Source organism: Oenanthe melanoleuca, chromosome 6 (genome assembly GCF_029582105.1).
Source record: "Oenanthe melanoleuca isolate GR-GAL-2019-014 chromosome 6, OMel1.0, whole genome shotgun sequence".
NCBI classification, from domain to species: Eukaryota; Metazoa; Chordata; class Aves; order Passeriformes; family Muscicapidae; genus Oenanthe; species Oenanthe melanoleuca.
The window spans coordinates 14,221,928-14,248,009 of NC_079340.1; the positions used below are offsets into that span (position 1 = coordinate 14,221,928).

Here is a 26,082-nt window from a genome sequence, read left to right on the forward strand (position 1 = left end):
CAAGGGGACAACATCAAAGATGGTGTTTGTTTTATTATAGTCAACGTGCAGGCATCATGTTATCTTAGTCATACCAAGACTAGATAACTAAACTGCCAGGTTTAATGTTTCAGGTCACATCAGGGAATAGTTTTACCAGCAGATGTAAAGACCGTCATTCGGAGTGGGTAGCACTCAAGGTCAGAGTCAGCAAAACCTGCTCTAAAAATAGACTCTAGTTGCAAAGTTAGTAAGGTTTCTTTTCTTGTTCTGCTGCACTTCACAGAACCCAGTTACCTACAAGTGCACCCACCTAAGCTTACAGGTAAGGCTAAGCAATATACATTTTCTGCTGTACTTCTGCTCCTTTTTCATTCTCTTTGTAATCTGGTTTAGTAAAGCAGGGAGAGGACTGAGAACTGGAAAACTTGCCGAGATAACTAGCAATGTAATTAGCTTGTTGCAGAGAAAAAAAATTTATAGACTCACAAAGGTTTTGAAAGTATAATGTATAATTTTAGAAGACTAAATTTGTTGTGTTACAGAAATCATTTTATAAATTAGGAAATTAGGTGCCTAATCTGCAATTATCCTGGAGATAATTTCAGTGTAAAAGTTAGGGAATTAAAATGCAATTTTTAAAGACTTATAACAACTGTTCCAGAATATTTTGCCTATTCTTCAATAATTGCTCCACCCTGCAGTCAAATCTAGCTTTTCCAATTGAATTAAAATTCTCTCAGATGATGCTGTGTTTTAAGTTTCTTTGGACAGTCTAATAATATTTAATAAAATCTCAGCTTTATCTGTTTTCAATTAACCAGTCCAGTCAACAATAAAGAATGAGGGCAAAAATAAGTTTTTAAAAAGTCATATGTGGCTAAGAAATTTGTTGAAATAACTGCTTCATTCTGAATATTCACAGCAGGAGGGTCTGGGAAATAATTGCACAGAGGCTACAATTATTCTGGTTTAAAGCTGTTTAAAGATGACTGCAATAGATGAACTATTTTATACTCCATGAATATCTTAAGTATAAGAACGCAGGGCTAAATAAAGTAAATACTACTGAAGTAAATGAATTTTGGAATGAAGATTTGAAAATGAAGACTTGGAGAGGAATAGGGAACAGAGGATTGTGCATTTTGTTTAAGTATCCTGCAAATATGGTTTTGGAATTTGGTAAATTCTTTTAGGAGTCTTTTAGAGATATATATTTTGAAAGACTTCTCCATCACAAGAAGTATTTGTAAAAAAATAACCTTTTGGCCTAGTGTTAGGGAAAAGAAATCCAATAAAACAAAAAAAGACACAGCCCCACCCAAGGAGCTTTTGCAGCAGCACAGCTCCTTGCAGTGCCCTGGGGTGCAACAAGTGTGAGGTTACAGCAGAAGCACACAGCTCTTCATGGCTGCTGCCAGCTTTCAGAGTCTGAGCAAAACAGCATGGGGGGGCATATCAGGCAGCACCATTTTCAATTAATTTCATTAAACTGACAGATCAAGCTTTTGTCTCTGCAGTTGACCAGCTCTCAGCTCAACTGATGTACTTTGAGTTACAAAAAGCTTAGAAACCAAAGCACTGTTTACCCTCCTCCCAAGTGCAAACACTGTGCTCCAGACATGTGCACTGGCTTCTGCAAGAACTTTTCAGTTTATTAAACAGCCCTCTGCTTAGTCATACTCAAAAAGGGCAAGCACTTTTTCACCCTGAAGGGAGGTATGTGTCTGGCATGTGGGCTGGAAATGGAAGAAGAGAACATTTCTTAAAAATTCAAAGGCTTGCTGAGTAGATCCTCCCTCACTATTTCTGAAGACTCTCAGTCATTAGATCTGATTTTTTGTCTGCCTTCAACACTGAGCAAGTGCTTACTTGAAGACCGGTTGCTAAACTAGACTCAAGTCTTCTGCACATTTTTTCAAAGTATAGAACTGGTATTGTCCATCCTTCCTTTCTCTTGAGTCCTTCCCTCTTGTACACAGTTGTTACAAACATTGCATCTCCATGAGGTTCTTGTCTAAGGTGGTTATTAAACTAAAAGAAGAAATTAAATAAAAACAAAACCATTAGTTTTGCAATTGTTTGTAAGGCAAGACAGTCTCATGTTTTATTCCCTGGAAGATAGAAGTCCAACAACTTCAATGGTGTTGAATTCTCTCAGATAAATAAAAACATTCTAGTAAGTCTGCCCTCTATCCAAGATCAGAAAAGAAAATGGGAGTAATTTCTTAGTAACAACTCTTCATGCACAAAAATGATTTCTTAATCAAAATGCAGGGGTTTTTTTTTTCCTCTTTTGTGTTCTGTTGGATTTAGTGTTCATGGCAGTAGATTAACTACTTTAGTCCCCAGTTTTGAGGCTCAAACCAGCAATTAATTTCAAGGGGACAGTCTTTTCTGTACTAAAATGGGTATAAGGTCCAGCAGATACGTCATTACTTTTGTAGACTCTTCAAGAAAGGCTCAGCACTGATAGGTAGTTTTCTTTCCTTCCCTTGGCATCATGGAAAAAAACTTAGGATGATATCACAGTTCCACTCCTTTTTCAGAGCTGACAACAGGTAGGAAGCAAAATCGGAAAGCATCAGGATAGGAATACGATTAAAATCTGCCTCCACATTTACAAACAGGTTATGTATTTAGGTGTTTGCTAAATGCTAAAAACTTTCACTTCCCAGCTAAACCAGGTAAATTTGTGGTTGCCTGGTATTTTCAGGGAGAAGTAGCTTATAGACAACTCTGAGAACAAAAACAAGGCTTGTGTACAAATTAAATTTAATGAAGCCAGCATCAAAAGCACCACTAGTAAAAGTGATCAATGTCATAGGAGCTGGGTGAACTTCCAAGAGCAGGAAGCATGGGTAGCAAAGTATTTAAACTATTCTGCTGTATAAATATGGACTGAAGTGGGCATCAAGGCAAGGAAGTCCTGTGCCCAGTGTGACAGAACAGCTAATACTTCTAAAGAAAAGAGTAAGGAAAATTGTCTTCTCTCCATTTTTCTTCCTATTCTTTACTTGTTTAGCCTCTCTCATTGCATTTCTGTACCAATGCCACTGGGCTCTGACTTCATTGAAGATCTGAAGCTTCAGGCACACAAATTACAGCTTAGCAGCCAGAGTTCATATGGTAGGGGCAACAGTAGTGGAGAAACCCCCTGTGCCAGGGAGGGGTACAGAAAAGGAAAGGATATACAGGTCCTTGCACGGGACATAGGCAAATGCACTCCTTGTCTGTGCATGCCTGATTTTTTTTCTTTTAATGTCTCTACAGCTGACTTGGATCTTAACTCCCAGGCATAAATCTTGCCAAATTGTTTGGCATCTTAATGCACAGTGCTAAGGCTTGCACAGCACATTGAGCCAAAAATATTAAGAAACATAGTATTTTGTTATGTAGCTAATGACTTATAGCTTTCAGTCTCAAAGTACTCAGAAACTTCCACTACATGTGAAAAACTAGCATTAGAAATGTACATAGCACCACCGAGACTCTGATGTTCACCTCTAGAAAAAAAGCTCAGTTTTCCTCCCTCATCTGTGGGATTATCAAACTGTAGAGCTCATGACTAACATTTCCAAAATCATTAACTCACCCCTACAAATTTTGTGGTGGGATTAGACATCCCTTCAAATGGGCCACTACACTCTGTGACTTCACAGGGCCTTACTGAAAATTTTTGGTTAATTTGAAGAGTTCAAGGGACTCCAAACATGGTGCAGAAGGCAAATCTTTCACTGCCATATTAGTGCTCTAGCCACTAGACTGTGTTCATGCTCTGAATTAAACAGCAGATAGACTGGCAGATTTTTCTTTTTTTTTCCTTGCACTTTCTTTTTTCTCCTCTCTGCTTTGTTAAAAATAAAAAAAAAAAAAAAAAAAAAAAGCTAAAGAGCTGTATAAGAAATTCCATCTGGCAGCTGTAGAGTAGATAGTGAACATAAAGAAGAGATTCCTTTGCTGTGCCTAATGCATGCTGCTTATCCAAATTAGCCACACAATTACTTCTATCGATGCAAAACTAGTTTAATGTTTTTTTCTAGTGCACAGCACTTGAGAATGACTTAAAATGCAGTATAATTTGCCACAGTGTATGTCCTGAAGTGGCTCACTAATGAAAAGAGGATTAACTCTCCATTATTCTGAATTACCATTTTGTGAAATCACTAACAATATTTTCATTTATATACATATAACCCAAGGGGGACAAATATTCCAGTCATCCAAGCGATTAACAAATAAAATTTATTAGATAACATGCACTTCAGTCTTATTTATGAAGAGAAAGATTAGGGCATAAAAATGCAGATGACTGGATTTTTATCATCCTTGTTCTGATAATACCCTTAAGTCCATGACAGCAGAACTGGGGAGCAGCAACAGCTCAGTGTTGTGTGCACAGAACCTGCAGGATGCTGGGCTCAGCAGGCAGAATCTCACAAGCTTGAGCACCTGCGAGCCCCACCAAAGTGTGCCCCGCGCCCAGCCCTGACCAGCCCCCACAGGTGACACACAGAGGGAACAGGAAAGCCTCACCAGCTCACACAGCCTGGGCTTGGCACAGGCCAGAAGAACGAGTGGGAAGCTGTGCTTTGGGGTAGGATGAGCTGCAGGCTGCCCGGCCTCACTGGGAATGAACTCCTGGCCCCTGTTCCTCACTGTGCCCTGAAGCTGGGGAGAACCCTCTGGAACAAGGGCAGCTCCACAGCCAGCTGGCTTCTCATCCCTACCCCATGAGATAAAAAGGCTGTCCTGAAGCAGCATTTCCAGGAGCAGGCAGGGTGCAGAGTTCTTTATGCAAAGGACATAAGGACAGTCCCTACTCCGAAGGGCTTCCACACGACCCTGGGATTAGCTCAGTTGGTCAGATCAAGGTGCTGATAATGCCAGGGTCAAAATCTTCATGTGGACCATTCATTTACGATGATCCTTGTGGGTCCCTTCCAACTCAGACTATTCTGTGGTCTAAGGTTGTGTGTCCCCAGCACAGTGCAGTGCAATGAAATGTCTGCCAAGCTGGCACAGCACTGTGATACATCATTCAGCCTGCACTAACTCATCTATAGCCCACATGAAGCACCACAAGGGGTGGAAGCCTGCTCCAACAAGCCTGTGCAGAGGTAACCCTGCAATCTGGCTGCCATCTGACTGCACTGGGTGAACACTCTGCAAGAGATGGTCTCCTCTCCACACAACTCTGCCAGAGAAATCTGAGCTTTCCCTGCCTGGGCTTGTGCTGAACATTCATCCCTTATACCCACAATAGCACTGTTGAGAACAGAACTGTTAAGAACTCCATAAAAATCCAATGTCCTTTTCACTTTTAATTCCAAAAGGGCTGGCCTAGGGAAAAGTCTTCCTGAAGCTCTGTTTTGTGTACGTAGAACAACTAATATGAGATGAGGTTAGACATTGATTCCTGGGAAGATGCAAGCCCTTCTGCCCCCAACCAAAAGCTTCATGGCAATTATTTCCAGAGCTGAAGTAGCAAACCAGCCCTTTTGCCCCCTTTTCCCTCCTCCTAGTTAAAGTCTGTTACTTTGAACGTAGTCTAGAGTCAAATCTGAAATACATGTTTTATTAGAGGAATTTCAGCTGATGCTTCCCTGTGCTCTAATTCAATTTAAAAATCCCCGCAGCAGATAACATTGGCAAGGCATAAAAGAACATAGCGTACTTGAAAGTTCAGGGAGCATATGGCTTCCTGGGACAGACAGAAACAAGGATTTCTCAGCAGTGGTCGAGCTTTCAGAGTGTTAACCAAGCTTCAAACTGCGCCGGTGTTCCAGTACCACAAACCAGCATTTGCAGATGTAATTGCCCTGTTCTGAGGTGTAACAAATCAATGCACTGTGGCCACCAACTGTGATTACTGATTACATTGCTTTCTCTTCTTCCCTTCCTCTCCTCCATCCCATGTTATGGAGTGAATAAAAGTAGTCAGTCCTTCAGCATCAAGGCAACAGGCTCTCAGTTAAAATAATTCTTTACTAGATAAACAGCACTTCCTATCAATTTCTAGATAACAGTCTAATCACTCCCAAAGTCAGACTGTTGTAGATTTGTATCTCTGACAGACAAACATTATCTATCTACAATGCCGAGCCTGCACGTAGAATTAGCATAATTCTGGCATGGGAAGGAAAAAGACTCTCCCAGGGCAAGGCTACTGGGGCACAGAAATGGGACTTGGTACTACACATAGGCATGCAAGACAAGCCCAAGGTAAATTTGCTACAAGCTGGAATTCTCAGAGCCCTTTAAAAATCTCGAGAGGACTGCTTAGCTAAACATCATCATCATGTTTCGTGGCTGAAAGATAGATCCCCTTGCCAGTGAAAGGAAGCCAATTTTTGAACAAAGGTGTACACTTGCCAAACAAAAACTGACTCGACAATCTTACACAGCTTTGGAGTAGGAAAACAGGAATCATTTGGCTTTTTCAAGCTTTGTGGAGAAACAGAACATGACAGGCACAAAAGAGCCCAAACTGAGCAAACAAACCCCATGGGTCCATGGGATGTTAGTAAAAAATGGATATCTTGCTTTCAGGAGAGCTCTACAATAGTTAGCTGCATGAAGGCATTAGCCAGATTTTTGGAATTAAAAAGACACAAACGTTCAGCAGCCAACACAAAAGAAAAAAAAAAATAGGAGCAACTACAGGTTTCACTGCCTGCAGGAAAGGTGGATTTTTTGCAGGCTCTACTTGCACACTTCATAAGATCAAGCCCAACTCTTCATCTTGTTACAAGTCTCTTACAGAACCACAAGGTTCAATTTCTCCCTTCAAGGGAATAAGAGACATGAACAACTGCTACCCTGAGACACTAGAGAGTCCAGCAGGAGAAATAAAAGCAGAGCCCACAGGGACAGCAGCAGACAGGGAATCTGCAGCTGGAAACATTGAAAAAAGAAGAGTAGAAGAAAATACAACAGTACATGCAACATTCACCTGAATAGACACATTAACTCTCCCCACATTGCTGAAGGATGAGCCTTTAGAAGGGTCTTAGTTAATGACAAAAAACCCCAACAACTTAAATTTGCACTCAGTTTCCCCAAGTGCTTTAGACCCTTAGGCTGTTAGACCTACCAAATTCTTGCCAGTGGGTTTTTCAGAAATCAAATTCCTGTCAGAGCCTGAACTTCAATAATCACAAACCCTTGAGTTTTGTTACTTTTGCTGGTGACCTCATCCAACAACGTATTCCTCACCTTACTCTGGGGAGGCAGAAATCCGGGTGCAGGTCTGTGTTTGCCACAGAACATGTTCATCTGTCTCAAGCACTGCTCAATCACACCTGGTCAGTGCTGCTCCCAGGATCCCACAGCTGGAGCAGGAGTCACTTGCTTTGTGTTTCCTTGGGTTAATGTTCTGTTTTGGTTGCATTCCAGTTTCTTGCACATCCTGAGGGTGCTACTCCATGGACAAGATGTCATCAGGAAGCTGGAATGGTGGGAAGAAAAATGCATATACAACAGTCAAAGTAGATCCTGATGAGGACTATTGTACCCCAGGGGCATTTGAACTGGAGAGACTCTTGTGGAAGGGATGCCCTAAGTACACTCACGTCAATGAAGTCTGGCCCAACCTCTACATAGGAGACGAGTAAGTGTACACAGTACCCACTGCATGGCAGATAAGAGTACCTGGTACATCTCCTCTACACAGGGGATGACCAAGCTCTTCTAAATACAGCTCAGCAACAGAGCAAAGTGTTTGAGAGCACTGAGAGATGTCAGAGCTCCACAGAGCAGTCAGAGCCTGGCATGTCCCTGACTGTTACTGCTGCTTCAGAAAGGCACAGAGGAAGTGCAGCCAGGCTGCTGTTCAAGACAGACTGACAGCACTGGTTGTAGGCAGTGTAGGCTGCAGAGGTTGAAGCTCTATTTCTATGATCTATTTTTAAATGGTTTGTTTCAAGGAGCAATTTGTCATTCATCTCTAAGTGAAAGTCGTTCCACAGTTACAGAGCACGGCCTGGATGTGTTTGCCACACCTTAGGTTGGTTTAGGCCTAAAATGTAATTCTTGAGAAGTGTCTGTAGAGACAGCTCACCCTGCAGTTGTATTTCTGCATTTCCAAACCTCTTGTGTACATAGAATACTCTGCCTTTCCAAATTGCTCAAGAGATTAAAGCAAACAGAACCCTGAGGAAGGAAAAGCTGCAGAGATGTGTCTCACTGATCAGACCAAGTGCGATCTGGAAAAAAACCAAACCCACAAAACAGACTTAGTTCTGCTGAGCACAGGACTAAACTAGAAACAGGCTATTCCAAGAAGCAGAGAAGACATGCCACCAGAAAATCCCCCAGCCCAAGCCCTTAGCAGAGCAAGAGAGCTTTTCTTACCCCTTTGGCATTATTGGTCCAATTCCCATTTTCCTCTACACCCTGCACTAACATTACATTTATTTTTACACCATCACTGGAAGTAAGAGCCCCAGTGGCTCCAAAGTTCTCAATAATTTTTTAAAAGGTCCTAAAATTCATCTGTTGCCAGCTTATAAAAGAGGAAAGATATACAGCTTTGAAAGTTACAAGACTTCTAATATCATCCACCAATTACTTCTGTGGCGCTGGAGGCAACAGAAAGACACAAGAGTTCTGGTCATGAACCAAGCCAGGACTCCCACTTTTAGAGACAGGGTGGAAGAGAGTGTGTGTGTGTGGTGTGGGATAAAAAAAATTAAGCCATTGGAACAGCCTGCCCAAATGATTCAGGAACAAAGAAAAGGGGTTGAATTTTCCTCTCCACATCCTGCCCTGCCCCTCCTGTTAGATATTTCTAATTCAAGATTCACCATAAAGAACAGCCTCTTCTGGCATTTATTTCCTACTTCCTTGTTTAAAATCACCAGCAGAATTATTCTGAATGAAGCTGTTAGAATAATTTTCCTGTAATGTCTGTGATGAAGACATAGCTGTGCCTGCTGAGCAAAGGGACATAACCACACAAGAAGTCAGTCTCCCAGCAGCCCAGGACAGCAGTCACTGACTCCTTCCTGTAATCTTCCTGTAGCAGTGGCTTCTTACACCTTGTAATTTAGTAAAAGCTAAAAGGCATGACTCAGAATACACCACACACCTGGCACTTCATACAAACTAACCAGAGGAGCAGAAACACAAGCTTCTTGAGAGACACATAGAGCTACACGCCATCATGCTGGGCAGTGTGGTTCTTGCTGGGGACTGGTCTTAAGTCAGGAGGAAAGCCAACGGTGCTTCAAGGGAAAATAAGTCCCCCACCGTGACAAGACAAAAGAATGAGAAAACCAATGGAGAGGAAAAACAGTGAGGAGCAGGTAGGGGGGAACAGAAATAAAACTTCACCAGAAAATGGGACTCCCCAAAAGAGAACAGCTATTGTCAGCCAGGCAAGGGCAAACTTGACATGGCAGAAAATCTGAGAGGAGAACTGGTCTGCAGGCAAGATGCAGGCTTTCACTACTCTAATTTAAATTTGCTTTGAAATAGGCAAAGTCCACAGACCTTTATATCTTTCCTAGAGCCAGCTCCATATCTTACCCCTGACCAAGAGTTTACTCCCTCAGTGTGGCAGGGTTTTTGTATTGTTTTAGGATCTTGCTTTAGAACTGGTGGCCAAAGAGATGCCACAAGCCATGAACAGATGTTAGGTACATTTGCATCTCAGCCATGCTAAATTAAGGTAGATCTTGAAAGAATTTGGTGGAATACATCAACAAAATCAAATGAACACACACATGCAGAGTTTATCTTCAGAGCCTCCACATCTGTGCTTCATTCCTGTCTCCTGCATTTACAAGGCTAACAGGACTTGTCACTGCTTATGGAAATGCTAATTAATTACCCTGACTACGTAACCACATCTTCCTTCTAATGCAATACAGGCTATCAAGGAGCCCTGTGAGGCCACTCCATCCTTTTGTTAGGAGCCTTCACTGCAGATGTTGCCCAGAGGCAATGAAATCTCTATGAGCCTGTCAGACCCAGAATAATCAAAGCCTCAAAATATAACATGCTGTGTTCAGCTCCAATTGAAATTTTTCCCCCAGCAAGTTCCAAGGGCTTTTAAAGACCAGATACTGGAATTTGTATGACACAGCCCAGTGATAGGAATAAATCACTCTTGGCTAAGATTTTGATTCAATTGCTACAAGGATTAGTGTTTGCATGTATCCTTCTCATATTTAGAAGTCTTCTAAAGGGATAGAAAGCAGCCCTGTCTTTTTCCTTTGTTTCACTGGCCACCTGGTTGCTCGCACAGGCAGTTTTACTGGCAAATCCCAAACCTCCTTGGTTCACTGGGATCACATGGAAAATCTCTGCCAGTTACTCATCTTGTAGTTTCTTCTTGCAGCTCTTCAGTGATGGCCTTATTACCTGAAATGATGTTTAGGCTTCCACATTTCTGAAGGTCAAAGAATATTTCAGCTGAAGACAAAGGCCTCCCAATTTGTTTACTTAAGCATTCACTAGATCTCATTAGGATTTATGGCCTGATCACAATTTCAGGTCTTGCCATGTTTGCAAACTATTCCCAGAAAGTCTTCTGAAATGTAATTCTTTACAAGTTAAGCATGAAAAATAATCTTCTGGGTATACAGTTGAACTGAGCTTGTAATGCACAAAAGCTATGGTCTGTGCCTGCGCTGTGCTATGGCTCATGGTCTTCAGAACTAACACAGGTAAGGAAGACGAGTAACTCAAAGCCACAATTCGGATAATTAAGACAAATAACTAAACAGTAAATATATGCGTAACTAAAACTCATTCTCTCCTCTTACCTTTCTGCAGAGAAGCAACACAGTATGGCTTTTTCCAAGTGACTAAGTGAAAAAACAATTTACACTAACCTAGAAGAAAACAGATGGGACTCACTCAGGCTAGAAAACAGCTACCTCCCACCGCTTAGTATTACAAACTCCTAGCATCTACACCAGTATTAATCATATAAAAATAGAAGCAAATGCAGATTTAGATTATAACAACACTCTTGAGGACATAGTTTTAACTTGGGTAAAATGAGAACTTGCCCATTGTAACAGCAGTTTAACAATCCAGAAAATCAGATCTTTAACACTGGGCAGTAAACCTCAACGCTCTGATGGTTTCCAAGACAATTGACGCTTCACCATAGAACATCTCTGTCTATCAGTGATTTCTAACATTTGATAAGTGACTGAAGTCAAGAGCAGGAATTGACTGACCACAGCACATGTGCCTGGTGTCTTTGCTGTATAGAAAGCAGAGAGCTATTTCCTCTGTCTAGGTTGTATCACTTACAAAAACTACATCCACCATTTTGGGCTAAAGAAAATGAACTACAAATCTTTTCTATCCCATATCCTGACAATCCCGTTCAGTATTTTTCAGTGATACCTAAAAATTCTTTTAATTCACACTGAACAGGAGGTACCCAGAGAAACGGAGCAACACCTCAGAAGGAAAAGGGGATACAATGCTACACTATCTCTAGACTCCCTCAGTGCTGGAGTTACCAAGGAAAATTGGGTCAGTATTATTGGAAATTCTCAACATCTCTCCTCAGGAGGGAGAACTGCCAGATTTTCTTAAGAAAGTGTCAATATTGCCTATATTCAGCAAGCTTCTTTCTGACACTGACCATCTGGTAAATTATCATCCTGCATTGAGCTTTCCTTTAGCGCTTAAGTAAATGGAAAAGTTTGAGAGAGACGATTCCTCTCCTAGTAACATGCTGCCTCAGATTTCCTGGTGTTTTGTCAATCTGGGTCATGTCAATCTGTGGCTTTAACAGTCTATACTGTTTAATGAAACATGTTTGCATTGCACAGCCTTTGCATGAAGTTTAAGAGACTTGGCTCTACCTAAAGTTGATAAGCACACCAGTCATGGTTGAGCAGTATGGTGCTGACTTACCTGGGAAGGGAGTTACTCTGCCCACACTGCTGAGGTATTTTGGAGGAATACATCCCTTCCTTTAAGTGTACTTATGTTTTCCTCATGAGCTGCCATATCTTCCCTTTGTTAGCTGCTTTCAATAAATTTAGTACTGTGTGTGAAGGTGCAGCCTGAAATGCCTGCAAATTCTTTACCCCTCTCTTCTAATTCCATTGATTTGGGCAACTTTCTAACAAAAGCAGCTGGGACTAAAGCTTGTTATGACAGTATTTTTGAAGAGAGGGGATTTGGTACACTGGAGACAATCTGAAAAAAAAGCATTCTTTTTCATGTTAAAACTACTTATATTGTTTCTTCTAGAAGAATGCAGAGCTGCTGCACTTGCTATTAATCCTATGAAACTTAGCCTTAAAACTGGCAGCAAGCACAGTTAGTCTCAGACAAGCCCTCTATTTGCCCTTGTACAGCCCAAGAGGTAAATAGTCTTTTGGGAACCATCTGAAAATGGATGACACTTTTGTCTGGGTCAGCTTCCCCTTTTGGTGAGTCTGTTAGTATCAATATATCCATATGTGAAAGTGATTTTATCTCCAATTTTCACCACTGAGGTGGGATGCCCACATCAAAGTACTCCCCCTTGCCTCAGAACTTTAAAAGCATATTTATGAGTCCATCTGCCCTACAGTAAATGCAGGGTCAGATGCAGCAAAGCACTGAGCTTTTGCTTAATATAGAGAAAAGGACTTCTGGGTATACTTAATTTATGCTAAAAGTTTATGTGCTCTGAACTGAAGAGCTGATGAGCTTTACATGGGACTAATTGGCCCAGGTCATCTCTTACTAAACTGAATTACATCGAAATTTTCACTTATCTCCCAGTACCACACTTCACCTTCCTTGCTTAGGAACACGTTCAAGGCAGACACTGGAGACCACAGCTGCACCATGTAAAAGGAAATCAAGTGCTAATAGCACAGATGGTGGAGATATACAAAATGAAAACAATTGCAAGAGTAGCCAAGTGCTTACAGCTTCACCTACATTGGCATTTGTAGCAAATTCCTCTTTACAATGGCTACTTAAAATTCAACCATAATCACAAAAATGGAAGTATTAATTGCAATTTAATAGGAAACAGCAGCACCCAAGGAGGGGAAAAGAAGAATCTTGTTAGCTTGACTATTACACTCTGGTAGTGAGCCAATTGCAAGGGAAAAAAAATGCCTTTTCTAGTCAAAAGTGAATTAGAAAGAGAATCATAAATCCTCCAATAAGGTAATGATTCACATACCCCTGAACAATCCTATGCTATTAGTAACCTCAACCAATCAGATATTCATGACTGATTTATTTCTCTCTTTCCTCTACAATTCTGATACCTCAGGCATGGTAAAAACTGCAAGGAAGGCCAAGAGCATTCCCCTCTCCTTGGGGTGTAATCAGAAGTATCATGCATGATGAAACACAGCCAACCCCACAGGCTCTGGTTTCAGTGTACAGAGGGATGCTTTCACAACAGCAGGGATGCTGCAGACTCAGCTGAGGGTGGAAAGCAAACCAGTTCTTCTCCCAAAGCCAGAGCTCACTGCTGGCTGCTGGCAGTCCAAGCACGCACGTTGGGTGCACAGTAACATTTCCATTTGCAGGCACACAGGTCCCCCCTGTGAGGCCTTACCAGGCTGTTTCTTGCTCTGTTAACTGGCAACCAAGCTGCTGCAAGGCCAGTGTGACCCCAAGTTTAACTGCCTACACTGTGGCAGTGTCAGTCTGGCACAGGCCATCTCTGCCTGGCAATGCTGATGATCAAAGTACAAAGTACTGGCTGACAGGAGGTAAAAAGCAGACAAATCTGAGCCAGTATGACAAGTGGTGGTCCAGCTGGGCTCTTGACCTAGATTTTGAGGAAAGATTTTACAAGGAAAAAAAAGAGGAAAAATTTGAAGAGAACAGTAGCAAAATCTCTTATGAAAACAGAATTATCAAGTGTAAGACTGGGGGGACAGAGAAAAAGATGAAAGAGCTAAAGTACTTTCTAATCTCCATATTAGGTTTGAAATCAAGCACTCTCACTCTTGAAAAAGACTAAGTGCCACTTCAGCTTTCTTCAAAATATGCAGATCTAAAGCCCAAGGCAAGCACCTCTTGCAGTCCAGTGAACCCTGTTTTCTATTACACAACAACTGTTTCTTCATAGCTCCACAAAACATTATCTATTAGAAACCTTAGGAAAAGCTCTCCATAGCTCAAAGTGCCCAAGGTATCTGCTGTAATAAAAGTGCCTGGCATCCTCTTTACAGACTGTGTGCACTAGCTTGGCCTGCAGATGCAAAAGTCATGTAGCCACAGGACCTGTACTGACCCTGCTCCACTTAGGGCAAGTATTTTAAGTCTTGCTTCCACTAACAGGTTCTAAAACACCCACACACAGTTTGAGTGATAGCTATTCCAGTGAAAATGTGGAGAACTTAACAGATTTGAGTGCTCAGTACTGAGCATTCATTTTCTGGCAGTTTTTCAGATTAGCAATATCAGTAGAAAAAAGAAAATATGCACTGTATTATAAAGAAAACAATTCCATTGGGAAAAATTCCATTCAGTCCAAAGGGTACTGCCAGATCAGTTTGCATATAAACACAATTAGGAAAACATGTAATAATATTAGCCTATCCCAAGCATTGAGGAAAACAGAACATAAATTCATTGATACACTTGTAATTTGCTGGTTAAAAAAAAAAAAAAAAAAAAGTTATTTCACAGAAGATGATGTAGTTACATCGAGCATTTGTAATGAATATTTGCAACACCATTCAAGGTTGATACATTGCTGCTTCTGAGTCCATTTCCAGCCCAAGTCAGGAAACAAAATGGAGCAAACAGAGTAACAATGTGCATATTCCTAACCTCCCACAGGTCAAGGGCAAAACAACAGCTAATGCATTTGCCATGCAAAATGATTAAATTGATTAAATAAAAAGGAGGATTAATTCCATCCTGGGCCTCATATTCACAGAATGCAGCTACAGGCAAGACTGGGAGATGGAAGGGGAAGGTCACAGGAACTTGGCCAGGCGGAGCTGACTGCGTATGCAAGTTACTGAAAGACTCTATCCCTTCTTTCTGAATACCTATTGGAAAAATGAGGCCTCCCAGCATTGCAAAATCAAGTTCTAGAAAACAGAACAAGACTGTGTGACTGTCAGAAAAATGCATTCCTTGCACCCACCTTGTGTCAAAAGGCAATCTCCAATCAAGGAAACAGAAAAATTTGATTTCGTATAAAAACAAGTGTCAAATGTTAATGGCTGAAACTTATTGCTCGACTTTGCTCAGAACAACTTCATAATTTAATTCTAATGCTATTTATTAGCCAGCAGAAGCCAAAGTGTGACAGTATCTACAGTCCATAAAAATCTTCGGTTTTCTGCTGACCCTTGCTACTCTGCAATCCTCCCTCCTACTCAGCATGTAGGTCAGCCCTTGCAAGGGTTCTCCTTGTGCGTGGCTCTCTGACCTGAAGCCCTCAGTCTTACATGGTTTGTAGGATACATGATTTGGGCCAAGTCTGATGAATGAAAACCCACATTTTCTCTATTCCAGCAAGGAGGTAAAACAAAGACAAGCTTAATTTGAAAGGAACCATAGCTCACCTCAAGGACATCAAAATGAATAGTTATTCACTGTACCCTTACACTTCAGCCAGGACATTTAACCTGGTTTATTTTAAAGTACTCTCCAACCTTTCAGTATAGAACTGAAGTGTCTTTGCTGGCTGTGTGTACATACAGCATTCACACCTGAAGGGAATCCTAAGGCACAGGCCTCCTAAAAGGAGGGAGAAGTCATCTTCCTCAGTCAATCTCTGCTATAGGAATACAAAGGGAAGGAGTAAGGATTATTTCACATAAGGTGAAGATGGCAACTTACAGCATTAGCAGCAGGGTGCTGCTGCTTCTCTGTCCTCCAGAGTCTACTGAACTTGTTAGGTAGGCATCACCACACTAAGAGAAGCTTCTATTAACTTTTTACATGATTGTATGGGGGATGTGTGATATTATTTCATGGCAAAAATACCAGTACTGTCAAGACATTATCAACCCTGACCAGAAAGGAATTTCTGCAGGGCAAATCTACTCAGAACAGCCAATGATGATGGGTTTAATTTAAGTAAGAGCAAGCATAGGTAAAACCTTCAGTATCCATATCCCAGTTAAATGCTCTAATCATAGGTTGTTGACTGCTCAGAGGGGGTTTTGACTTAGTGGCTGGAAAGGCAGTCAACTTCAAACTATTGTGGCCTGTCACTAGAATTATGAAACACAATGTCACTAGAATTATGAAACACAGCAGGTAGCCCACCACAGTGTCCTGTGTGACAGCAGCTACATTTACACATGGAAGTGTTCAGGAAACATTCATGGAGAGAGGTACTTTTGTTTGGAAAAAGCTTTTTTTACATCATGCAGTAGTTATGTGAAAATATATTAACAGAATAAAGGCTATGCAATTTTTTCTTTTTGTAAAAAGCTTTGTAGTTTTCCTAGGCACTAATCAAACTTGACAGCTTTTTCAGAATAGAACTTTCCCATATTAAAAGTTTTCTGTAATGGAAGAAAAAAAGTTTTTACATGCCTGGCCACAAAGTCTACTTTTTTTAGGAATTTCATCCTAATGCAAACACCTGCAGTGGGTATTGAAAATACAAACCTAAGTTTTCCTTTCCTCACTGACTTCCCTTGTCCAAGGAAAGAGAGGACAAGAACAAATGTGACCATTTAACTAAATATATCACTTCCAGCTTCCTCTGAAGGCTAATATCCAATTTCCTTATCTGGTTCTTTTTGCTTTACACCTCTGATTCAACCAAACAAGACAGTACAATGGAGTAGTGATAGGAAGTTATATTCACACAAGGACGGGATTTAAAAACTGTATTTATTTTTATAGAATTGGAGAAAAACTCAGTAACTTCTTTTGGGGAAGAAGAGCTGCTTTTTGAATCCCAGATGATTTTACTACTTGCATATTACAGACTCTTTTATTACATCTGAAATATCATTTGATGGGACAGAAGGGGGAAAACAGCATTCATGGGTCCTATTTCAAGTTCTGTCACTGATTTCCTTTTCTGACTTCAGATAATTCCTTCTATTTCTTTCTGTATCTCAAGTTTCTTCCTGTACAAGACGGATTGAAGCCATTATTGCCAATATGCAAAGGTAACAGGAAAATAAACTCATATTAAACATGCTCTAAGGATCTGGGGTAGATAATTAGGAACTCCAAAAAGAATGACAACTTCAAACAGAATGACAATATCTTAAGATCCTTAAAATGGTAAATGGTGCATTGTTAAAGCATTATCAGTTTCACTAACATTTAGAGCATAGCAAATTAGAGGTTTTCTTAAATCTTTTTCTAGTCTTGAAGAAGCTTCTTGCCTTACATGACAGCTCTTGTTTTACCAGAAAAACTGCCCTGGATCGCTACAGCCTAGAGAAGGAGGGATTCACCCACATCCTCAACGCGGCCCACGGGCAGCGCAACGTGGACACGGGAGCAGGATATTACAGCAGCATGAGCCTGGAGTACCATGGGGTGGAAGCAGATGATCTTCCCACTTTTGACCTCAGCCAGTTCTTTTATTCGGCTTCCAAATTCATTGATAATGCACTTCAGGATGAAAGAAGTAAGGAGGGTGCTGAAAATGGTTCAGATCAGTATAATATTTACCACATCTAATTAAAAGCATAGTTCCATGGCATTTAACCTTATGGGAATGAAACAAGGCCAAGATAATTTAACAGAGACAATAAAACTAGTAGTAGGTAACCAGTTTAAGAGAAGGCAAGGATGTAATTAGCACTTTTGTCTAAGTTCTCATCACAGCTTGTATTAAGGGGTCCCATCTGATAGATTTTTTTGTTGTTGTTTTGACTCCTTCAAAAGCACATCAGAGGCAACTGGACATCACATAGGTGCCATGAATATGCTGTCTTTTCCTCCTTTTTCTAACTAGCCCCTATTAAGACAGATTTAATGAACATTAGTTGCATAGTGGTGGGAGTAGAACATGAGTGGTCTCAGACATTCAATGCTGTTATTCCACAAGCTTCATGCTCTGCACCATTAGATTCTCTCTATAAATACAGGAACCACACCTCCTACCTGACCATCAGATCTACCCCAACCTATAACATTTATCTTTCTGCCATCTTCCAAGCAGCAGGGAACTGATACAGCTTTGACAGCAGTAATCTAGAAACATTTCAAAGTGTTTGCAATTTCTCAGCTTGATTACTACAATTCATTATTTGCTGATATCCAGCAGTGTTCTATCAGAAAGCTTTACACTGATGTGAAGTGCTACAGTCTAGGCCTCACACTGACTTTCAATATTATTCCTACTCCTTCTCCCCACATACTTAAAAAAAAAACAAAAAAAAAAACCCCAAAAAAAAAAAAACACATCAGCAGGATATTTTACCAGAAACCAGTTGATAAACTTAGAACTTTCCTGCCGACCTACAGAGACCTTACTATCAGAGGGTCAGATATCAAGTTTCTAGTCTTGTGTCAGCTTCTGTTCTTGGCTGTCTAGCTCAGCTGCAGGCAGTTACTACCTGACTTGCTTCCAATAGCCAGCTAGGTCTTTACAATTTTACCCTTTCAGCAAGTTCAGTCCACAAAACAGTCCCTTCCCTTGCTCAGAAGAAAACCTTGAAAGCAGATCAGTTTTAAAAATCAAAGTCCTAATAGCAGGAGAAACTGCTTCAGGAGCTTACTTGCTTATGAAGAAAGATACCCAGCGTTTCAAAAAAGTGTGTCTGAAGCACTGCCTTTGGAAAGGAGAGGATAACTAACACACACCTGTGTCTAGCCATGGCTGCAGGCCAGAGGTCAGTGTCAGACTGGAGTAGCTGGAATAAGAAATGCAGACTTACTCATTCCCACCACCCTCCTGTTCCTGTAAGGCTTTAGTCTGCTGTACTGAGGTAAAGAAACAAGCACAAGGGAAGCAGCAAGGGCAAGAAAAAAGCCTTGCTTCCCTATAAATATTGTAGGAGGAAAGGATGACATGGGGGGATATTAACCTTTTTGTTTCAAAACCACATCGAAGTCTAGGATGTCCTGAGACAGCAGCAAGCTTCAGCCCAGCACTGGAACACAAAATCAAATTAAAGAGTGACTGGGTGAACAAACAAACCAAACAAAAAAATCTGCACTCAAGTAGGTACTACAAATTGTAGTGATTTCTGTAGCTGTAGTGATTTCAGTCACATTCTTACGGCTTTTAAACAAGTTAGCTAGGACCTTTTCTGATGAAGACCAATAAAATAAAGAACTACTTTCAACTTTCTCGTGAGGGAAAACTAAAATGTATGTACGTACAACTCTTATCCCAGCCACAGATATGCACAAAGACATTATGCATGGCCCAGCAAGACAATGAGGTTTAAAGCATGACAATAACTTTCCAATACATTTACAGAATAGAATGACTCCAGAAGCTAGACTAAAGTGTGGACTGATGCCTCCTATGGAAGAAAAGACTAGAGGTACCTTGTGCTCTCCTCCAACAATGTAAATGTATTATTTGTGAATGTATATTTAGTGCAGAGAGGTGTTCTGCATCTCAAGTGCCAAATGAACAGGCTATTTTGTGTGCACCTTCCTGACTGACAAAGAACATCCAGATTCCTAAACAGGATTTTGTATGAAGTAACCAAGCACCTATCTCCAGTGGTAATGACATGGAACCTCAGTGTGTGGTGCTAAATACTCCTGATCAGTAACATCTTTGCATTGCCTTGCTGCTTTGTATTAGAACTGAGCAAATGCAGAGGGAAAGGGGAAGAAAGGAAAAAGCTTCAGCTTGTGCAACCAGAATGTATGTGTTAATGAATTTACTCTGGCTGTATCTGGGGTATGACCTTCAGCCAAATGATCAAATTAATTGAATAGATGTTTCAGATAATGATTTTTGCTGGGAAGACGCTCAATAGTCAATGCTGTTGAAACAAGTTGTCATTCTAATGAAGAAAGCCCTCTCTGAAATAGATCAGAAAGCTTGGCAATTTGGATGCTGTCAAAACAGTCCTAATTCTGACTTAACATTCAAAATCTTCATGATGGTGAAGAAACTCCCTGATCAGAACAGTATTTGCAGGGTTTAAACATGGGCTGATGGACAGAAGAACAGTTATAAGAGTAAGATTTAGAGGCAAACTCTAAAGGGTCACAATTATGTATGTTCTCATTCAGCTGTGCATAAAGCTTTCCCAACACATACAATTCAGACCATAGAACAACTTAAAATTTTTATCAGTGAGGACTGTGTAACATGAAAGGAAGGCATTTTTTAAAGAGGTTTTTAGGTTTCCTACTAAGCTACAGATTTAATACTCATTCCTTTGGAATTTTAGTTCCTCAGAATGTAGAATAGAGGGGAATGGCATTTTCACTTCATGCTAAAATGTCAGGGAAAAATACACTGAAGACAGAGATTTTAAAAGAAAACAAAGTGTGAAGAAATATATGAGACAGAAAAGACCTGAGGCTTTTGACCAAAGACACCTCAACATTCATGGCTCCAACTGACTCTGGAAAAGGAGTGCTACATCTAGACAAATTTTGAAGAAACACAAACCTAAGTCCAAGCAAATGAAGTATTTCAGAGACCTGTCACCACTCAGCACATCTCTGTCTCTGTGCACTAATACTGCATATTCTGGCACAGCTTGAAGATACAAGTGGTCAGAATCCAAGACTGCAGGAACAGGCTCCCTTTTCGGGAATGAGTGGTCCTTATATTAGAATGGAAGAGACTAAAAAATAGTACAGAAGGGACATGGCTCTGCAGAAAAGTGTCAGTGTTCTGCTGTAACAGGCAGTTGGCTCTTGATTATCCACACACAGCAAAGGACAGACTTTCTCTTCTGCAAACCAGTGGACATTTCAGAAGATTGTACAGCCATTTTTTGCTTTTGTTAAAACAAGATAAAACTGTACTTTCTCCTACATCTCCTGCATTTGCCACCCACACAAAGCAAAACATTCCTTGTCCCATCATGTTTTTATCACCTCAACAGCAACAGATTTACAAGGTGGCAAACTCTAAAGAGAAGCACTGAAAGGCTAAACAAATGAGTGTTTTCATCCACTTCAAATATTTGCAGTAATAATAGAATGGATTATCATTTTCCAGGAGAGGAAGAAGCACTTTTAGTTATCAGAAGGACTGGAATTTTGCCAAGATGCCTCAAAGACTATCTGCTGGGATTAGGATGCAGACTGTAACCATTAATCCTTTAGTGCTGGCAGTTCTTGATGCATCCATCACACAGCAATGCAACTTGTGCCAAGGCATCCTCTTGTGCCTGGAAGCAAAGGAGTTAATCAGCAGGAGTCATGGCTTTGCACCCAGCACTTCTCACTAGGCATTGCTGACAGAGATAAACTATTATTGGCCCTGATAGCACAGTTTTTATTTTTTTCTCCTGTGGCAATTCTGCTTAGCAGGGTGTTAGAGAGTGTGCTCCAAATCTACTTCCTTCAGCAGTTCAACCTTTTGCGAGACCCCCTCAAGGGCTTTGAATCATTTTTGGAACTCTTTTGAAGTGTTTCAAAACCTGCCAATCAGACCTGAACCCACTTACTGTTCTCTTCTTCCACCTCCCCCAGATACTGCTAACACGGAAGGCTCCACTTTGACTTACAACCTTGTTACTATCCAAAGCCAAGGACCTTCTGCCTCTGGAAGCCCCAAGTTAAGCCAGGCAGTGTCACAGAGCTAAACTGTGGCATGTTTATTCTGAGATGAAAACTCCTGGCAAAAACTCTGCACTCACAGGATACAAGACAGGCTCCTACTGTAAGGAGATGATCACATTAGAACACTCATTATGGTGGTGGTGAAACATTACTTGCATTCAACACAACAGGGTGCTAGCCAAAAAATTCTGCAGAAGCTTTTCTATAGTGTAAGAGGTGGTTTCTTTCCACTCCCTGGTTATATACCTATGGTCTCCCTTCTTATCCTCTGCCCTCAAAAATGGGCATAGAGGGATGCAGTCTAGATCTCAAAGGACATTATTGTCAGAACAAACAAAAAAAACCAAAATAAAATTTGGTTACTTTTTGTGTCTAATTAGAACTGAGAAAGGCACTCCCCATACATTCCATTTCTTCTCATGGAAGGACAGTCTGAGAGCACACCAAACCCTCCCACACGCTTGTGCTTTGGTCATTATTCCCAAACACAGAATTACATGCACTGTCTGTAAGGCATGTAAGACAAGGCAGCAGCAGGGCTTGCTATGATACTTAATGCAGCCCCCAGGCCTTCTCTGCAAGCTTTGTTCACAAATACAAAGAAATTTGGTGTAGGATTAAAGGGATCATCCCTACTGTAGATGGTGTTCAGTTGTAAGATTTACAGCCTCAGTTTTCCATCATGTGAAAAGAGTGCTGGTAAGGGTAGTCAAACATCAAACAGAGCAAGGCATTAGAGAAACCTTCCCTGTCAAAAGGCAAGGATCACCCAGTGTCACTGATGTGTCCCTTTGTTTCCACAGGCAAGGTGCTGGTTCACTGCGCCATGGGCCGCAGCCGCTCAGCCACGCTGGTCCTGGCTTACCTGATGATTCACAAGAACATGACAGTGGTGGATGCCATTGAGCACGTGGCACGGCACCGCTGCATCATGCCAAACCGGGGCTTCTTGAAGCAGCTCAGAGAACTGGACATAGCACTGGCACTGCAGAGGAGGAACAGCAAGAACAGCCTAGCACCTGCTGAGCAGCAGAACAGCACCACCATCTAGCATGTCCTGGCACGGCTGTGCTGCTGGAAAAGAAACTCCATAAAAGGAGGGAGGAGAAGGTGTAGTTAGTTACACAGGAACAAGGATCATATGTTATTTGCTAGGGGAAAAAAAACAAAGTAGTTTCAAATATAATGTCAGATGAGAGAGAAGGGAAACCAAATTTAAAACTCATCATCTTAGAAAGTTCCAGCCTTAGGAGAATTCTTTGTTACACCAACAAATAAGTTTTTCTCTCTGCAAAAAACCCACAGATGTTTACAACACAAGAGCAAGCAGAACTTAAAACTCTATCCTAGCTGAGTACCCCCAAAATCCTGATCCTAACTCAAGCCCACAGCCTTTAAAGGAGTGCAAATAGGCACTCCTGAAGAAACCTTGCAGGAAAAACACCAAATGGTTTAGTCCAGTGTCCTGAAGCGTTTCACAGGAGTTTGCCTTTTTGTGCTGTTTCCTGGCAATTCTACTAATTTTTTCAGTGATAATCCAGGGCAGCACAGCAGTTAGAGAGCCTCTACGTGAGGATCAATTGCACCATGAGAACTAGAAACAAAGCAACACCCATGAGGAGGTCAGATGCATGAGCAGCTACAATGGACAACAACTCATGGAGATACATACAGATGACATTTTAGGACTTTCAGTTTTAATTGCTTAACTTGTCCTAAATCCTTCAACTGCCTGAATCCTGTTCTTTACATTGTTATGATGAAGTTCAATGCTGAACTTTTAGAGCTGCAACAGCCCCCTAACTAATAGTGGATCATAACCAGTTCTAATGAGATTTTAGAAAAGGCAAGAAGCACCAATCAAGTCTTTAAAAAAAAGCCTCTCAGTGATCTAACAGCAGAAGAAAGCTGCTGCAGTGCTTCCAGACACTGCTCATATCTATCACTACCAAAGGCTTTCTATCTCAGCTTTAGCCATCTTAATAGGTTGTTGTGCTCCCACATAATTAAATTTGTCAATAACTGCATCTGCTGACAGAAGTGCTGCTAATACACTAATGGGGATGCCAGACAAATTTTCTGCCTTAACTTATTCCATTTACTGTGTTCAATATAAATTATCACCAACTGTATTTTGAAACAATGAGTTTTACCAGCATTTGTTATTCTTCAAATGAGGAGGAAACCAATTAAGTCACATTCACCTTTGCTGCATCTGCAGAAGGTGAGGTCCTCACCGTCCCCATCAGAATTTTACCTGATTTAATGTGTGGGATAGGAGGTATTTGTTCAGTGCTAAGAGGAATGGCCTGGCCATCAAGCACACACGAGAGTTCTCTGGGTATTTACCAGCTGACAAGGGACTTTGCAACTTTGGTACAGTATGAACTGTGTAAGTCTGGATACTCAAAAAAAAAAATACAGGGCAGAAATGTGCCATTGGGAACTGCAAGGATAGGCTACTAATGATAGTTGAGCACAACTTGATATATTTTTTGTAGATGTTAACACTGTTTCACAGGCTGGCCGCCTCTAGTGTGAAGGCTATTCTATTCATTCACTTCCTTTTGGGGCTCAAAACCCAGTAAATCATTCATCTCCAAACACTACCTGTAGCCAAGGCTGCAGATAACCATAATGCAATGCTTTTGATTTATCATTTGGATTTATCTGCATAAATAAACACCTTATATTTAAATTCTCAGAAACCCTATTGTCTACTGCAGTTCAATTATCACAGACACAGGTCTCCCAGCCTTGTGTCAGAGAAACCTGTCTTGCATGGCCCTGCTTTCCTTTACACTGGCAGTGAAAGTCAAATGTTTCTCAGCATTTGCTTTACAGACAGGAACTCTGTATCAAATGATAAACTAAAAGGTAACAAAGATCTGTAAGGACTTCCCTTTGTTAAGCTACAGGTTGTCTTCTTTCTTGTCTCCTGCGTGAGAGCTTAATGACTGCTGTAACTGAAAGAGGATTTGTCATTGATTTACATGCATAATTGATCACCCTCAGCACTACAGAAAATTGCCAGGGCCATTCTTTCTATTTACCATTCTGATATAAATGGAGTTTGCTTCCATCAACCACCTTTCCAGATGGACAAATTAAACAGCTTATAAAACAGAGACATAGACAGTGATCTAACATGGAAGATTAGTACCTTCAGCAGCCCTTCATTTCTGCTTATATCAGAGATTCTTACAATGTTATTAAAAAATTGGTTGCATTTTGCCAACTTCTAGGGGATCAGGCAGCCTGAGCAGAACAACACTTACCATTCCTGTCTTTGTTAAAGGGCTGAGTGCAGCTCCCACGAGTACTGGCCTTTGGCAGCTTCCAGATGAAGTATGTCCTGCTCCAAAGATAAGTATCTCTCCTAGAACCAGGTCTTGCCTGAAGGACTCTGCTGCCACAGCTGTGCCATTAAGCAGTTCTGAAGTAAACATACTTTTCATTTACTTCTCAGTTTCTTTTGCCTACTGTTCTCCCAGAATTAATGAGACTAAACAGAAAAGCAGAAGTTCTGGAATACGTGATTTCCACAAAGCGAGGCAACTCTTGTAAGCTGCTAATCAGCTGATTCACAAGTGTCAGCAGCACAGACTCCAGCTACCAGCCAGGTCTGCAGGAAACACACACACTGAACAAGGCAAGTGGATTTCCTTCTTGCCAACCACCTGTGGCATGGAGCATTCTGTGAGAGTGCATGGCCAAGGAAGCCTCCTGCCTTTCACAAGAATCATCTATTGCAATTCTGTGAAGAATTTTTTGAAGACGTAAAAGCAAGAGCTCATTCCACTCTGGGATAGTGCAAGAGCACACAGGCAAACTGACACTGCAAAGTGCATATGAGAGAACAAGTACAACTGTCAAGGAAAAGACAACCTTCTTGTTTATCAGGAATTTTAGGGCTGTAATGCAATTCAGAGCTCAACAGTTGTTAGGGGAAAAGATGTAGGATAGTCCCTTGTCCTCCTGAAAGGAATTAAATTCTGAAATAACAAAATTATAATGGAAATTTGCCTGTGGTGCACATACTCTGCATCATTTCCCAGCCAACTCTTAACCCATATATTGCCAATACAGAATTTTAGCAATAAGCTGGAGTCAGGATGCTCTGTTTCAGGTTAGCAAATATTTGAAATGGTAAGGTTTGACTTGCCTGTATGTTACAGGCTTCAAAACTTGAAACTAAACAGCAGCAGATAAAGACTCAGGTACCTTTCACACTCACTGTAAAAACACACCAATGAAAAATCACAAAACATAAAGCTAAACACACCTGAAGGCTGCACAGAACTCTGTGGATTCCTTTCCCTAAGCATAAAAAAGGTGAGTTACTTTGTGAAGATGAAAACAAAGTTTAAGTACTATGAATACTCTCTGCCTTCAATCAACAAATTTGACAATGTAAAGGCATGAACCAAGATCTTTGTTGCACTGTGCTCCCTTATCAGGTGT

The 26,082-nt window shown here is 41.0% G+C and overlaps 1 protein-coding gene across 1 annotated transcript; it reads left to right on the forward strand.

Moving 5' to 3' along the window:
• The first annotated feature begins 207 nt into the window (after positions 1 to 207).
• On the forward strand, positions 208 to 24,310 carry DUSP29 (dual specificity phosphatase 29). The gene is made up of 4 exons (XM_056494843.1): positions 208 to 304; positions 7,378 to 7,591; positions 17,313 to 17,533; positions 22,422 to 24,310. The coding sequence occupies exons 2-4, from the start codon at positions 7,407 to 7,409 to the stop codon at positions 22,667 to 22,669; spliced, it is 654 nt and encodes a 217-aa protein (XP_056350818.1). The 5' UTR covers positions 208 to 304; positions 7,378 to 7,406; the 3' UTR covers positions 22,670 to 24,310.
• The last annotated feature ends 1,772 nt before the right edge of the window (positions 24,311 to 26,082 follow it).